Source organism: Passer domesticus, chromosome 11, assembly GCF_036417665.1.
Source record: "Passer domesticus isolate bPasDom1 chromosome 11, bPasDom1.hap1, whole genome shotgun sequence".
In the NCBI taxonomy this organism is placed as follows: domain Eukaryota; kingdom Metazoa; phylum Chordata; class Aves; order Passeriformes; family Passeridae; genus Passer; species Passer domesticus.
The window spans coordinates 23,250,595-23,267,732 of record NC_087484.1 but is presented as its reverse complement, the minus strand read 5'-3'; the positions used below and the strand labels follow the sequence as shown (position 1 = coordinate 23,267,732).

Here is a 17,138-nt window from a genome sequence, read left to right as displayed (position 1 = left end):
CTTTGGCCTCCTCCTTCTCTAATGTCACACGGCCAAAATTTCGCACATGGCCAGCTGGGCTCCCTCGCTCCGAGCCGGGCTCCTCCTCCCGCGCTGCCGGGCAGGATCTGTCACACTTTCCACCCCGGAGGTGTTCCCGAGCTGCCCGGCCCGCTGCGGCTGTCCCAATGCCCTACATTCCCGACAGCTTCCCTGACGGATGGCAGAGCCCGAGAGGCAGCGCGGAGCTCTCCCGCGGGTCCCGGCGGTGCCAGCGGCGGTGCCAGCGCTGCCCCCGGGCTCTGGGGCAATGCCAGCGCTAAGGACGCCCGCCCGCTCCCGGAGCCCTCCCGTGAGGAGCAGGGGAGCTCTGGCTCCGTGCTGAGGTGAAACAGCGCTGCTGTGTCCCCGAGGAGCTCTGTGCCGGGCTCAGGCACCCGCCGGGGCGCAGCGGGAGCCGCACGGGGCTGGCGGTGCAGCGGGACCGGGCTGCGCTGCCCTCGGTGCCGGAGCGCGGAGCCCGGGCACGTCCTGCTGGTCTGCATCGCACAGGAGGGCTGGCTCTGGAAACTGTCCGGGCTCTTCTGGCCTCTGCTGCCGGGAATCTGATGAGGCTAAAATAACTCTGATCAGCTTGAAAAACCAAACTACCAGAGGCACAGGCTCCTAAAAGCGGAACTCCTTCAAATTTGGTACACAGGCAGTTAAAGCACACTCAGATAATTCCCTTCCTCAAGAGGAAATACTACAACTTTTTCAGCACTTCCTCATTTTATATTTGAAATCTTTGCACTTCACGCAGTACCTTTATTTGCATACAGATCGTAACAACTCACCTACACTGTTTCTAACTTTAGGTCATTCATAATTCATTTACGTAAAAGGCAATAACGGTTTTTGCTACTGGTAATAATTAGCAAAAGGTACATTTCTGCATGATTTCTGCTCAGATAAATATTTTCCTACCCCCTTAGCTACTTAGCCAAAAATCTGCCAACTCAATTCTTCCATAGGCTGCAGGTAGCTGGGAAGCAAGGCTTATCCACATCCCCAGGCTCCCCGGCTCACACCATATGCTTCTAGTGGATCCACGGCAGGGGTTGGAACGAGATGGTCTTTAAGGTCTTCCAACCAAAGCCATTCTGTGATTCTATGATTCATACAGACTTAAGATTAAAGATCCTTCCTCTATAAGTAATGTTGAATTCTCTCATCTAACAATGCTACCTAAAGATCAGTTTCACACAAGTTTAAATTTCTTGCAAATGAGACAGTTAAGAAATCCTGCTGAAAAATTGCAAAGGTTCAGTTTTTTAACACTATTTTAAAACTTGATGAAGCTTCGGTTGCTGTAATGATGTGGAACTAATTTGCAACTATAGTCCATTTTTTTAAACCAACATTGAGGTTCACCAGACATTCACCATTCTTCCCACCATTAAATGGCAAGTTTAAATGTCAGGTTTGAGCTAAAAGAAGTAGCTATGGATGAAAAGGGTCAGCTGGAAAATCAGATGGATGTAGGTAGTGGTTTTGTACAGGAGAGGACTTGTGTGTAGATGTATTAAATCAAATTGCACTTTGACCAAAAGTTATGTATTTGTTTACTGAAAAGATGTAGATTTCTGCTTCTTTCCAGTTTGCTTCTTTCCCCCAGACCAAGCAAGGCTCAGCTTTCAGCAGTCACTTGTCAGTCAACCAATTCCACCTTTATTGTGTAAGAATAGGAAACACAATAATTAATTCCAGAAACTTTGGGATAAGTTTATCCTAGGGATAAACTTCCATGGATAAGCTTATGTTTCAAGAGTAACAATATTTGCCAATGCCATCCTTATTTTTTTGATAATTAGACAAGCTAGTAAATGACCCCATGGCAGCCAGCAGTGGAAACTGTACCATATGATGGTCAAAATAAATGACTGACTGTGATCTGCTGAGTGCACCACACAGAATGTCACTCCCTCTTGAAAAGAGTCTTGCTCCCTTTTCCTGTTACCATCTCCAGAAAAAAAAAAAAATTCATTTGGCTTCAGAAAGTTTAGACTGGGTTTCATTCTTTTGCTCTGGGTCCATGTGGGTTTCTGGTCTGGCAGACTCAGTCCTGCAGGGAAGCAAACAGAGCAGCCTGGTGATGAGGATACAGAGCACACAGACCATTGCATTGGCCCGAGGTCTGCCCAAGTAAGAGGCTGAGAGGCTTTACAACCCAAGAAGGAGATCTGTGTTGCAAACTAGCAGAATCCCACCACAAGGAAGGTGAGGAAGGACCTCACTGATTTTGGGGCCAGCATTTCTAAACTTCACGCAGTCAAAAAACCGAAGAAGAATTCAGTCACAGCTCTGGAGCATCACTCGGAGTGTGAACTCATCAGTTAGGTATGCACAGAACTGGCTGAGATCAACAGACCTCACGAGAAATAGAAGTCAGAGTTGCCTTAGACATCAGTCAGAGAGGAGGTTCATTTCCCATGGTTTGGGGTCACACTGTGAGCTTTTCACAGGGCCACTCAGCAAGTGCTATGAATAGACTCAAGAACTCAAACTTTGGTCCAACCAGTGTCTCATTAACACCAAACAGGCACTAAAACCTGGACCTTCACATAATTCACTGCAATGGCAGCTTCCTGCATTTCCCAGCTCCTGCCAAGCAGAACGGCTCTCCTGCATTTCAAGAGCTGCTTTGTTGGTCAGGTTTTGTTGAGCTGTGGCACAAGTGTCTGAGCTATAGTGCTGTCACTCTTGCCAAGGCTCTGTTCCTTACCTTGTGTGCAGGATGCCAGAACCTGGCAGCATCAGCACATCGACGTGCACAAAGAATACATCATCAAAATATCACTGAGGACAACAGGCCTCTATTTTTTCTAGCATGGGCCTGGTTCCTGCTGTCCCATTATGGAGATCAAAGGTATAATTTACTTAGAGGAGGAATTATTTGTGCATAAACAGCCACTAGCTAATAATACAGCAAAGATGCTAATAAATTCTAATGGGTGGCAGAGCAGACAGCAGTAGACAAGTGACCTGAGCATCTTTGTACATAAACTGTAACAAGAGGGAGTCTGATGCCGATGACAAAACCTTTTTGTGAGTAATGCTGGCAAAATCTTTTAGAGAATAATTCAGCTCTAGGTTAAAAGCAAGTGAGGCTCTTCTTTCCTATGAGAAACTAACATTAGGACCTTCTTTCCATCTTCACAAACAACAAGAAATGAAAGTAACTGCTGCTATTTTGTTTCAAACACTGATTATCTTGAGGACAGAAAAGGAGGAACACTTGTCTGTTGTCTTGAAAAACCCGCAGTAGTGTAAGGTGTTGATGACAGGATATCCTTCTTCCAGGGAGAAGGAAAGGACTGTTCTGAGTGGGGAAGGCTTGTTACAGCTCTCCTCAACTGCCATGCCTGGCACCTACTGCATTTCTTTTGGTTCTTACCTACAGCTGCATTCCTGGCCTCAGCCCTTCCAGTTTCATTTGGATGCATCTCATCTTGGGCTATAAAATCTTAAAATGCAGCACTGAGTGACGTCTCAGCTTGCTCTGCCTGCCGCTTTGGGAGTGACCATACTGCACCCCCAGACTGCAATTCAGCTGCTTCAAATAGAGCAAGCACTTATTTAAATAGCAGCCTTCCTCCACCACTCCCTCAAAAGCTAATGAGCAGGGGATCAAAGATGCTCGAGCTCAGCTGGCCCATCCACACATCAGGGTGACCTCCATAGCCTGTAGCACACGTGGGAGCAATGTAACAACCAGACTTCAAATACTGAACCCAAATATTTTGGCATTTACAGCTTGCTCAGCTGGGACCTCTCTGTTATACAAGGTGAAAGCGTGGTGTGGAGTCACTCATCTGCATTGTTAGCACAGTGCCTGACTGTCCCGAAGAAAACAATACATGGAAGCAGCAGTTTTTCTAGAAACATCCCAGTGACTTAAAATACATGCAAATACACTCTGAGAGCAAAACATGGACAGATAATAAATGCAACACAGCAGGATGACACTGCAATCCTTTCTAAATAAGAGGTAATTTTCAAGAGTGAGGGTATGAGACCGGCCAGCTTCACAAAATCACCATTGTTTGCTGACTTTGAACAAGTGCAGCTGCCCAGAGGGAGAGATATGAGAAGTCACAAGCAGTAGTTTTTGAAATGGAAGGTGGTGCTAGTTCAGCAGAGGAAGTAAACTGCAATGAAACAAAGATTCCAGTTTGCAGTTTACAGAAAATCTGATCCAAAAGTTTTGTATGTATTTTCAAAAACTGAAATCCCATTTGTTCCCCCACAGCTAAATTAAGAATGTGCTATTTTGAGCTAGTGAACATTATCCCAATGTACTGAAAACACAGACAAAAATCCAGCAACTTTCCAGGGTTGACAAGATTATCTCAGGCCTCAGCTATCTTGCTTTGCACTGTGCTAGGAAACAGCTGATGGTAAGATGAGCCCTGATACGTGTCCAGCTGCAGTCCCCACACCAAGGAGCTGTCTCTGCTACCCAGCAGGGCCCTCTGTGCTCTGAGGTGTTTTCTGCAGTGCTCGTTGGGATGCACAGTGGAAGCAATTGCAGTGTTTTTCTACTTGAAAAGTCCAAACCTTGCCAAGACCTTTCTTCTGCTGTTGTGTCCTTGCCCTCTTGGAGGCCAGCACCTTTAAAGAGGCTCCCTCAGTTGAAGGAATGCTGCCTTCCACAGCCCTCAGGAAGCATGGTGAGGCCTGGAGACACAGCTGTCAATGTGTTGTTGGGTGGCTTCAGCTTTGGAAGCTGTCTGGAGTGTAAGAAGTGGAATAGCCTGGAACAGAAGCCACTTGGTCACAGAACACACAGACTTGGAATATCGATTGTGGCAGTAAAATGGACGTGGTCTGGAATAAGAGGAAGAAGACAAACAACAAGAACCACTTTGTATGAGCACCAGGTCAGAAATATGAAATCATTGCTGTCTGCAAGTTCAGCAACCTGATCAGTACTTAGAGCAGGAAGTTTCCAGATCTCATTGTGATACCAGGATGGCTGAGCATCTTCTTTCTCACTCCAGAAAACCTTCTGCCAGTCTTTATCTGGCCTCTTCCTTGAGGCAGCCACACACTCTCACGTTTCATGGCTGGTTCCTCTCAGACTCATCTGGTCCCTAAGGGCTCTGTTAGCTAAAGTACAAGGATGTGGGAGGCAAAACAAGTAACAAGAGCTGTCAGAAATAGGTTCCTATGTTTCTGCCTTTGTGTAAAGAATGCCTCAGCCCCTTGCTCTTGATCCACTGTTGGTGGGTGTGATTTCTTCTGCCCCTCCTCTTAGTCATGGCCCCAAGTCCATGACTGTCCTGGGACTGCCTGAATCTTTCACTTTGCAAGATGGGAACCAGGACTCCTGGCTAGTCTAGGCAGATTCATCTGTCGAGGTCAAACTTTACAGTGCTGAAATGCCACAGTGATGAGATCCTGGACTCAGGGACAGGCAGTTGAAAATGGGCTGGTGTTGGCTACAGATCAACATTTAAACACGGAGCATGGTCAAGGGGGAACAGACGATGCAGAGGGGAGGGAGCCACGGCAGGATGGAAAGCAGCCTCTGAACTCAGCTCAAATGTACTGTGCAGAGAGATTCATTGGTACCAGCAGCAGCCTGTGGTGTTACAGAGCTCTGTAAACTTGCTATGACACGAGTGACAGATACACATTATTGACACAGTAATTCCAGCCAGTTAGCCAGTTCTCTCAAGCTGATACAGAGTACACACAGGTCAGTTCAGTATTCCTAAGGTAAAGACAATAGACAAACAAGTCATGAACAGACAAGCCTTCAGCTCTTACCAGTTCATTTAGCTAGCAGGTAATTCTTTACTGAAAACAGTATGAGAGTGCAGACAGAGGAAGTCTCTAAAGGCCAAATAGAAGAATGTATCTGGAAGCTTCTACCATGAAGTAAGTAGCTGGATTTGCCCCAGGATTAAATAACATGTTGCTACTGCAGTCTTGGGCCACAGAGCACCTCGGAGAGCAGCTGCCTGGTTGCTGGGTTTGTTGTTCCCTTATACCTGCAAAGACACAACACTTGCCTTGTCGTCATGCTAGTCCAAAGAATGAAACTACGTCTGCAGATTAATCCCTGAGCATTACTAAATTTAATCCCAAACGTTACTACGTTTGCAGATTAATCCCTGAGCAAGGGGTTCTCTGAATACAAGGCAGCCCAATGTGGGGCACAAAGGGCACAGATTTTCTTTGGGATGGACTAGACTGAATTTAGAGCTGTTATTGCAGTTCAGCTAGTAATGAGCTGGCTGCTGTGCCTGCCGCAGGACTTGCTTGCCTGCCTGTAAATTACATTCTGGTGCTCACTGGTGGTTGCTGCTGCTGTGCTGCTGATCACCTCACTGTGTTGTGCCTGGGAGTGCTTTGGTGACAGCCATGGTGATGGGCCTGGGCTGGCAGGTGGCCAGGGCATTGCTGCTGTTTCTGTGCTGCTGCACTGGGCAGGCTGGAACTCCAGTGGGAACTGGGTGGAAGGGGCTGTGACCTGCAGAGGAGCCCATGACCAAAAAGGATCTGGGGTGGAGACTGTAATGGATACACCTTTGTTGTAAGCCATGATTTGAGCTGTATGTTACAGGAATTAGTATAGCAGGAACCACCCAAATAAATGGAGGAAAAGCCTCCCAAGAAGCAGCTGCAGGGTAGAACTGGCCTGACCTAAGCTAGCCTTGGTGTCCTGTACCTTACACAGCACCTTTCCTGTCCCAAGTAACCACCAGAACAGATGGAGCAAAGTCATGAACTAAATTAACTCGAAGGACATTTTGTAGACATTTTGAGGGCATTTTGCAAGGGAAGTCCATAGACTAAGGGAATGACATCTGTGTATTACATCCAAGGGTGGGAGGCGGGGTTAATGATGTTGTACTGAGTAGTGTGGGACCTGAGCATGAAGTGAATGATAAGGAGTACAGGTGGAATGTGTTTGTTTTGTCTTGATTTTCTTCACAGTGGCTTTGGTTTGGATTTGTCGTGGACACAGGGTTGATAATACAGAGGTGTTTTTGTTATTGCTGAGCAGGGTTTACACAGAGCCAAGGCCTTTTCTGCTTTTTGTACCCGCCCCACCAGTAGGAAGGCTGGGAGTGCACGGGAAGCTGAGAGGAGACACAGCCAGGACGGGGACCTCAACAGTGTGGGGAATATCCAAAGGGATATTCCAGGCTGTGTGACATCATGCTCAGTATGTAATGTCGGGGAAGAAGGAGGAAGGGGGGATGTTTGGAGTGATGGTGTTTGTCTTCCCAAGTAACCATCATGTGTGATGGGCCATGCTCTCCTGGAGGTGCTCATGGGAAGCAGTGAATAGAGTCCTTGCTTTGCTTTGGTTATATGTGTAGCTTTTGCTTTGTCTATTAAACTGCCTTTATCTCAACCCATGAGTTTTCCATCTTTTGTCCTCCCAGTTCTCTCCCTGGCCCCACTGGTGGGGGAGTGAGCAAGCTGCCTGGGGCTGGGCTGCTGGCTGAGGTTAAACCACAACACCGTGGCAACAGAAGAAAGGAGGGGAGAGGCTTGTCAAGAAAAAAAATAAAATTTAGGGGTTAAAAATACACCAAGAGGGTTAGCAATGGCACAGAAGGAGACAGACTGTGGATAATGATTACTGCTAATAGTCAACAGTTCCTTGAGCTGCCGAGGTCCTTCCTGCAGTGCAGTTACTGACAATACCACAGCCATCGACCTAGTTACTGCAGGGTTTCCGTTCCCAGCATTCACAGCCAACACTGACTTACTTCAATTTCACAATTATTAATGCTTTGCTTAAAGCTACAGCAACTGGAATCAAGTGATCGCTGTGGAATCTCAGCTTTTGCTTAAACAGATAAGCACAATGTGAAGCTTCTCACCGTCAGAGAAAAACCTGATAAGATGAATTCCCAAAGGTCAGAAGCCGTGATGATAAACAAGGAGAACCTAGCCCAAGATAGGGTTAAAGTATTGTGATTTTTAAAGCACACCTAGTACTTTTGAGGGGTTTCCTTAATTTTCTCATTGTATTCCTACAGGAGTACTTGGGAAAGAAGGGACTGGCTTTAGAAAAGGAAACATTCATTAGCAAAACTTAGCACAAAAGGCAGCAGGAACACATTTAAATCAGCTGGGAAAGGAAAAAGCCAAAGAGCTGCACAGACTATACAAAATGAAGAAAACCCCATTACAAGGAGGTAGAGGAAAGCAGGCAGGATATTTTTTGCTTTCCTTCCTCTTCGCCTTCCAATCTGACTCTCTCAGACCTTGCTTTCACCTCCTTCTGGAAGGGAGGAAGCCAAGCTTCCCATAATACTGTGAGCTCAGCTTTACAAGCTGGAGACAAAAGAGGAAACCAAACACAAAATAAGAACCTTTGGATTGGCCAAACAAGGATTCCTAGAAGTAATTATCACAAAGGCAAGATTTGTTAGCACTCAAACTACCAAGGTGAGGATTGGTCCTACATTCCTCTCAGGGGGAGATAGAGGTGTGCATTTTTACTTCCCAGTGTGAGAGTTTCCTAAGCAAGTCAGGGATTTGCTCTGTTACTCTCAGTAGGCTGTGTTGCTTATTAATTAGCTTGGATCAGGCTCTCATACAGGTGATGTCCAAGTAGATCTGGTCCACCCTTAGGTGACAGGGAAACCTTCATCACTGTGCTCTGGGTGCCCAGCAGTGAAGCCTTAAGACTGTCAGCTGTGAGGTCTTTGATGCTGGTCCATGTCCTTGGGAGAGTTGTGCCCATTTAGCCTTAAAGAAAAGCTGTGCAATGGTTGCCAGCTAGCCAGTCACAAGGGACAGAAACATCCCCTTGGAGGGTTTTCTGAATACACAAGCATATCACTAAAAAACAAAACCAAACCCCAAACCAGCTCAGTTATTAATAACCACATACCTGGAAAAGGAAATATAAAATATTTTGCTTTTTCCCTTAGCAGCCTAGTCCACCAGGAGTGCTTGATAGGCTTGTGGTGCACCTATCAATACAACCAGCTGATAACAGCGAGGGACTGGCTCGAGGGTGGGAAGCAGGCTGTCCCTGTCACTTGTAATCTTCTCACATCCAGAGGCATCTTAAGGCCTTTCTAAACACGCTGATACTGCCTGAAAATCACTGAAAAAACCCACCCTTTGTTTGTGTTAACAGGATGAGAAAGTGCAAGGCTTCCTGTTATGTGTGTGTGACAGCTACAGATAAGCAGAGACCTCTGGACAGGAAATCCGCCCAACTTCTGCAGTGTGATTTGCCCAAAGCTGAGGAGCCCGTTTTAGATCGAAGCACCAACAGAATGAGACGGGGCTGGCCAGAAAATGGGGGACACGCTGGAGAAGAGCTCTGAGGAGCCCGAGATCTCTTTGGACAATGAGTGTTCGACAAAAATGGGGGACCTGGTGGAAGTCTCGAGTGGTGAAAAGGTCAAGTTTGACGATACAGGTCTCTCTCTGGTGCTCCAGAATGGCCTTGAGAACCTTCGGCTTGAAAATTCCCTTACTGATGTCATCCTGTGCGTGGACAGCAGGGAATTCTCCTGTCACCGAGTGGTCCTTGCTGCAGCAAGCAATTATTTCAGGTAAGGTTTGTAACAAACAAAACCAATACGCTTATTTTGCTCCTTAGACTTGAACTGTAGGTCTCCAAGGAGTGCAAACTAGGCGTTAAAGTCTGCAAATTCGCAATGAGCTTCTAATTCCTTACACCTTTCAGCTTTTTTTAAGTGGGAGAATTAAATATGGCAGGTGCCAAGTTGTGGGTTTGCTGGAGTTCTGATACCAGCACTCAAAAAGTCTGCTGGAGGCATGCAAAGTAAGACAGAATATTGGCAGACAAGTGCATGAGAAAAGAGTGTTTTAATCAAGTGTCTTTAGCCACTTGTCTTGTCCCTTTGGGATCTGGGCAAAGAGGAATACCCATTCAGATAGCAGGGTGTTTTTATTGAAATAGGAGTGGGTTTCTGGAACTTGCTAATTTTTCCTGTTACCATTCTGGGGTAAAAATATATATTCATTAAATTTTTGAGGAGCAAAGAGAAAGAATTTTCCATCTGGAAATCAGTTACAATGGGAAATATCTCCCTGAAAGCAATTTTGCCACTTCACTGTCTCCTTCTGGTCTGCTTGAACTTTTCATTCTTTCAACACAATAGATATTCTATCTGAGACTACTGGCCAACAAGAACAAATTTTAGACACACAGAGGAACTTGGTATCAGTTTTAGCACAGATTTTCCATTATCAATTAGACAATATCATTTAGACCATCACATTTGCATGGCTGGGATTTTTTTTCTTTCTTTCTTTACTGCTAAAGTGATCAGATGACTGAACAGGAAACACGAGAAAAAAGGACCTGTGACCACTTGTGACATGAGCAGAAAGCTAATTTTAATGGAGTCTGGTAAGCTTTGCTAGCAGTGCCAGAACAGTTCTGCTTTTCTAATCTAGAATAGAGATTGTGTCTGTGAATATTTGGAGACAGGTATTATTTCTACAGAGAGACTAAATTTATTGCATATGAGAAAATACACAGCTAAAAGCAGAGATGCCCAAATATTTCTTACCATCATTGTGTGCATAATGGACAGCAGATGCACAAATTAAAATCAAAATTATCATAATGATACTTTGACAAAAAACCCCAATTTCACTATAAGTAAAGGTGCTGCAATCAGAAGGATTTTCCAGTTAAAACCAGGCAAGGTAGTTTTATGAGAACAGCTGTTGGTCAGCTTTCCAGAGAGCTTTCCCTGAGCTACAGCCTGTTGCTGGGAAGGAGGGGGGATACCTGCCTGGAGGTCATCCCACCCCAAGGCAACTGCACATTCGTGCAGGGTCTGCCCCTCTGGGTGCTTCTGTTTGGCTTGGCTTCCCACAGAGCTGAGATTTATTACATCTCACTGCCTGCCAGTGCCTCTGTCATGACTCTTTGGGTTAGTTTCAATCACGTTTGGCACAGGAGGGAAATTTCAAACCTGAAGTTCCTGTGAGTTTGATGGAAGGCTGCAGCTAGGAGAGGAGAGATGCTGGGCTGGCACCCTCGCTGCTCTGCAGGGTAACGAGCAGGGTGCCCTGGCCAGCCAGCACACAGTGCCCAGAGCAACCACACTGCACAGCCAGCACAGCCTGAGCTCCTGGGAGGGACCCTGAAGTGTGCAAGAGGAATAAGGAGGGAGAATGGAGGGCTCAGGAAGGGGAAGCTGAGGTTACTGTGAGGAGGGAAAGAAGGACGCAAGTCTGCAGGGAACTGAGCTTCGCTGGTTCTGCTGCTCACAAGGAGCCTTCATTCATCTTGCCATAGTTCTCTGGAAGCTGCATGGCCCCAGAGAAAGAAGGAATTCTTAAGTCCCGCTGTTCCTGTGAGTACTTTCCATGCTATTACAGGACCTCCAACAGCAGCCATGCACGGGAGCAAAGCAAAGGGACGCAGAGACTCACGGGCTTCGTGCCCCTGCACGTTACACAACCCTTCCTGAAGGCTGGGTGCCACGGCGTGGGCAGCCCACAGCAGCTGACTGGAACACACTTAAACAAAGCTAACCCCTTCTAGGCCTTCTTCAGCACTGCTGGAGAGTAGATAGACTAATTCTTGTGACGTCCTGCACCCATAGACATAAAAACATTAACTCTGCGTGTACATCCGTGATGATAACAAAGCAGAGAAGAGAAACACCAGCTGACTAAGGTGGAACAGTAGTTCTTTAATCCTGCACTGCCCAAGAGTAGTGGGAGAATGGGGCTGGGAAAGGTTGGAGCCATTTTCCAGAGCATCCTCGAGCTCTGGCATGGTTGTTTGAAGTCAGGTCCATAATTCCAAGCACAAGCATTCCAGTGTGGGAGGGTGCTTAAAAAGTGCTTCATGAAACTGCAACCCCCTAGTTTATTTTATTGAGATTTCTCTAACTTTAAATTAGAAAAAAAATCAGAATTTTTTCTAAAATTACTCATTTTTGGGTATCTAAATTTGGCACTGGGCCCTCAATTCAGATGTGCATTTCTTAGAGTACCTGTTGGTTTAAAGGTGCAGTTTAGAATTAGGGACAAGACCCAGGGAAACATACAATGGAATTAGTAGCCACATCTGAAGGATTTAGAGCCTCCTGAGGGTAAGTTCAGAACGATTCAGAGGCAGCATTTTAATCCCTATGAGAGAAGCTCAGCCTGATCAGCCTGAGAGGAGTCAGCGTTCCCCCTGCCAGCACACAGGGTGGGAATGAGAACCAGAACATTTGAGCAGAAGGAAGGCCACAGCAGTCAGCTCTCCTGTGCAGCACTGCCCAGTTCAGCCCTGCCACCATCTAGAGCAGAGAACTGGTGGGAGAGCACTGTGCTTTAGAGGTGTGATTGCTGCAGCTCACAGCCGCGTTACATAAATCTACACCCTACGAAATTGGGAGTGGATGGCAGCTCTAGAGATTAGGAGGCAGATAGGCCAAAGCACTTTGACCAGACCCCTGTGCACAGCCACCAGCAGAATGCTGAGGCTGGTTTCTAACAGCCTTGCACAAGTGTCACCCAGGGTACCTCTGACTGACCCAGCAAACACTCCAGTCTGTGGGACAGAAGTGAGACTCTCACCTCCCCGACAGGGATGGGTCAATACAAGTCTGGAGTCACCAGCTTAAGAGATGAAAGGAAGAAGAGCAGACACCACCTGCACCCTCCATGGGCCCGGTTCTCGTTCAGATGAAACATCCGGCACCCGTCAATCCCGCACGACTCAAAGAGCTCTCTGTGTCACCCCCCTCTCCATTCCCAGGGAGAGGAGGGAACTGAGGGCTGCTGTTTTCAGATGGCCACCTCTTTCAGTGGCCCACACATCCCCTTTTGCATCACTTGACAGTGCCAGAGGGAGAGAAGAGAAATGAATCCCAGTCTCGTGGTCACTGAAGTTAAGGAGCGTTTGTCTAAATGCCTTTGAAATATTCTGATTTCAGTAGCAGCAGAAGCTGGACCATGAAGCAGGGCAGTGAAGCAAAAGCCTTTCATGAGCTGAGATGAGAGAAAGGAAAAATAAGAATTTTGGCTGAACAACTTTTCTGACAAGTAACTTCTTTGCCCAAATTTCCTGCTCAAAAGTTAGGCCTCTTTATCCAGAGGCAGTTTTGCACACTGAGGTAACTAAGACCTTGCTATAAATTTTCTCCTGAAGTAAGGAACAGGTAGTCCTTAGAGCAAGTAGCAGCTGGTATCTTCCATCCATTTGCCATTCATTGTGCCTAACTGCTTTGCAATAAAATCTGTTTACGTCTTGGTTCCAGTAAGATGTGTCAATCAGACAGCTTAATTCAGGCACTTCTTTTACAAGAAAAGCATGGCCTAAGACTTGGGACCTCTAGCCATTTCCCAGGTTGCATTGTCCTGTCAACATTGTGTATGACTAATAAAGAAGGGCTTGGAATGCAGGGTAAAGAGTGCTTCTAATTACACTTTAGATCTGCACATGTTTTTCACCAATGCAGTTACAAGTGGACTCATGTAATTCTGATCTGTTGAGACAGATTCCAAATGATGTGACACCTCATCCTCTGAATGCAGCAAACAAGAAGGGGCTGATCAAAATCATAAGTAAAAGCAAAAAGCATTGGAAGAAATAATTAAATCTATGAACTGAAAGTGCAGAGGAAGATGTGTGTGTTTGTCTTGCAGCTGTCACAACGCAAAATGGATTTAAATAGCCCTTAGAGAATTTCTGGTTTATACCCCACATGAAATATCTGCCCAGTGCCAAAGCTGTGTCTGGTGGTCACCTTTCAGATGCAGTATTGGCCACCAAAGAAGAGTTGCTATCTACATGTATGAAATCACTGCACTTTCTGCCTAACAGTACTTCCAATTCATGCAAATTCAATTGCTTCTCTAGCCAAGAGGTACCAACTCTACAATCCCAAAATTTAGCAGAAGAAAAGTTGGACTCTAAATTAGAAGAAAATCCATAAGCCATTCTCCCCTGGCCCATCACTGGTATTAATGCCTTTTGCTGCCCTGGAGCCCTATGTCTGCTGTAGAGGACAGAACAGAGGAATCAGTCATGTGTGGATGTCTTATCAAACTCAAGATTACAGAGGTAGAAGAGAAACAAAAAGATATTTTCTTGTTTCTTTTTAACAGGAGTAATTGCATAAAATATGAAGCAATCAGAGTATTCTGTGTTGAAATCTAAATAGCCCAATGTTTTCAGAATGCCTCATCCTGACTGGAATGCAGTAAAAGATAAATGTCTTTCTTTCCAGGGCCATGTTCTGCAATGATTTAAGAGAGAAATATGAGGAGAAGATCATACTAAAAGGAGTTGATGCAGAAACCATGAATATACTCTTGGACTACACTTACACCAGCAAGATGCTCATCACAAAGCAAAATGTACAGAAAGTCTTGGAAGCTGCCAGCCTCTTTCAGGTACAGATAACTCAGATGCACTGACCCAATCTCACTGCTCTGGCAACACCACGTCTTACCCTGGGTAGCACACTGCAAACTTCTCTGATTTCATGGGTTCTGGAAGCATTTTGCTTCATATTTACTTACATTAAGGTAAAAAAAGGCAGGGACAGCCATGTACTGGAATTTTGCTGTGCTGAGTGTCATGCAAACAGGAAAAGAGCCTGGCTGTGCCTGCAAGAGCTGCTCCATGTGCTGCCTGCCTGGCAGTGCTCCCCAAAATTCAGCTCAGCCTGTAAGGCCTGTCAGAAGGGCTAGTGGGCAGCAGCTGGCATGACTGGCCGGAGCAGGATCTCTGTCTCCCCTGCCTTGAGATGGAGGTTTGCCAGCCAAAGTTAGCATCCTCCTTTGTAGATCTCGTGATGGAAAGGGTTTTAGTCATGACCTGGGACTTGTGGGAGGCCGGAGCTGGGCAGTGTTACTCAGCCTTTGGTCCACGAGGTATTCACGTGTCCTGTAAATCACCTGTGAGGTCTGCCAAATTGCAGTGTCTGGTACTGTGCTGCAAATTGCCAACAAATTGTAACCAACGTAACCTGCCAAGTGCCAGTGTGTGTGTGTGTGTGTGTCCATTCCTCTCATTAGGGAAGACAAGAAACACCCAGCTCCCTGGTTCATGGGGGAATTCAGACTCTTGAATCTCACATGGAAATTTTGCTCTGCAGTTCTGGAACCCTGCGTTTTAGGACACAAGTCCTATGAGGAGCTGCTTAGGGAGCTGGGGGTGCTCAGTTTGGAGAAAAAGAGGACTCTATTAAAAAGGGACTTCATTGAAAAGGAGGACCCAAATAGGGTACCCTCAGGTTGCTCTCTTCAACTCCCTGACAGGATGCTATAGCCAGGTGGGGATTAGGCTCTTCTCCCAGGTAAGTGATAGGACAAGAGGAAATTATCTCAACTTGTACCAAGGGAGGTCTAGATTAGATACTAGGAAAAATTTCACAAAGGTAACTTTAATGTCACCTGGGCCTGCAGTGCATTTTCTATGCACCAACACTACCAACTGGTACCATTAAATGGTTATGTTTGGTTCATTTTCAGGATATTTTCGATCTTGTTTTTGTTTTTTTTTTTTTTTTTTAACCTTTTTTCCTTAGGCTCATTCCTCAGCTTTTAGGGTTTTTTCCTTCTGGAACTATCAAAAGTATAAACTTTTTTATTTTTCAAGTATCTTCCCTACTTTTCCTTAAAATTAAGATTAAATTTGATTCCCAATGCTGGTGTTTTAAGAAAACCATCAAACTCTGTTAGAATAATGATAAAACTGTGAGGGTACCGTAAGTAAGAAAAGTAAACTAGAAAAACCTAGATAAACCTAGAGCACCAGGAATGTTCAGCTAAAAAGAGTGGTTGTCCTGGATACTCTCAAGTTTTATAAGGCCTTATTATAAATTTATAAGTCCTCACATTTATAATGTGATGGTTTGGACTGAAAATGTGTTTTGTGCAAAAACGCTTTAGTAACTATTAAATCTTTAATAACCTACTATATCAAACTGACAGAACTAGAGTTCTGCCAGCTTGTCCGTGCTATTTATGCTGAAGAACAGAGTTGAAAGAGTCAAATGTTTCATTCGGATGTATCAACAGCTGAAAAGATTATTCCTGCAATTTATTGTAACATTTTTGTTTGATAAATTCTTTCAAATTAGTGACGTGAGAAATCCAAATTCCAAATAGAATCTTTTCAACTGACTTAGCAAGAACTTGTGGCAGAGTCTCTTTTTTACCTTGGGGACATGGCAAAGAACCAAAGAATAAATAACTTGCACAGTTCTAGATATTTCAGTATAGATATTCCAATGTAAATTTTCTCCTTTTGTCAAGAAACTGTTTTTGAAAAGGTTTTACATAATTATGCCTTTGTTTACTCCCTTCTAGTAAGTTTTGACGAAATGCAGTTAAAACTGACAGTGGGAAGAGGTGGAGGGCTGTTAGGAGAGAGCAGGCGTCCCTGCCACAGTGGGGAAGCAGGTGAAGGGTTTGGAAAAGGGAGCTGCTGAACAGCTAAGCCTCACCCTCAGTGAGCCAGACAAATTTTTTCCACCTCAAGCACAGTTGCAACACGAGTTCAATAATCACCTCCTCTGTCTGGCTGCTGGCTGCCCAGCCACTGCACTTGCAAGGCTGGTGCCCATCCTGGATCCCGCCCAGCAGCTCTGCCACCCACACTGCCCGCAGAGCTGCTCATCCTTTCACCCTGGCAAGGGTCAGGATCCCAGCTGCTGCCCAGGGCCATGCAGGCAGCCCTGCTTCCCTCACCAGAACTCAGCAACAGCCTCCAGACCTGCCTACACTGCTCCTGCCCCCCCCGGAACCTCTGTATTACCCATTGCTTCAAAAGGGACTGCATCAGCTGTGGTGGTGGAAGCAAAGAAATGGTGAGAGGGAAGCAGGCTTCTGAGCAGATGGAAAAGAAACTGTGTTGTCACCAAAGGCTGTGATGCCCCCTGCCATGGAAATGCAGTGGGAACAGTGGAGGATTCCCCGAGCTGCCCCCTCTAAGCACAGCAGGGCTGCTCTGCCCTCAGGGCACGGTTGAAGCACCACCAGCCTCATGGCCTGACTGACCCCAAAGCACCCCTCATCCCTGGGGAAATCCACTTTACATTTCTCCAAGGGAAATAGGGCTCCAATACCTGGCAGCCATCCTGAGGCCACTGAGCAGGGCAGAGCCAGGGTGCCGGCTGCAGGCCGTGCCGGACAGGAGGGCA

The 17,138-nt window shown here is 45.9% G+C and overlaps 1 protein-coding gene and 1 long non-coding RNA gene across 8 annotated transcripts in view; one reads left to right on the top strand and one right to left on the bottom strand.

Annotated features, from left to right (window-relative positions):
• KLHL6 (kelch like family member 6) overlaps positions 1–17,138 on the top strand; it is a 37,848-nt gene that overhangs the window by 7,170 nt on the left and 13,540 nt on the right. For 5 of the 7 annotated variants that reach the window (XM_064435821.1, XM_064435819.1, XM_064435820.1 and 2 more), the window contains 2 exons: positions 9,137–9,560; positions 14,217–14,382. In XM_064435821.1, the coding sequence (XP_064291891.1) occupies positions 9,301–9,560; positions 14,217–14,382 (426 nt within the window). In that variant the 5' untranslated portion in view covers positions 9,137–9,300. Of the gene's footprint in view, positions 1–4,515; positions 4,902–9,136; positions 9,561–14,216; positions 14,383–16,647; positions 16,806–17,138 lie in introns of those variants that run through there. The other 2 variants (XM_064435823.1, XM_064435824.1) reach the window with 2 other exon arrangements.
• Positions 5,770–16,961, bottom strand: LOC135309645 (uncharacterized). Its single transcript, XR_010369837.1, has 2 exons — positions 16,754–16,961; positions 5,770–6,017 (listed from the first exon to the last, which is right to left on the bottom strand). It is a non-coding gene; the product is annotated as an uncharacterized LOC135309645 (long non-coding RNA).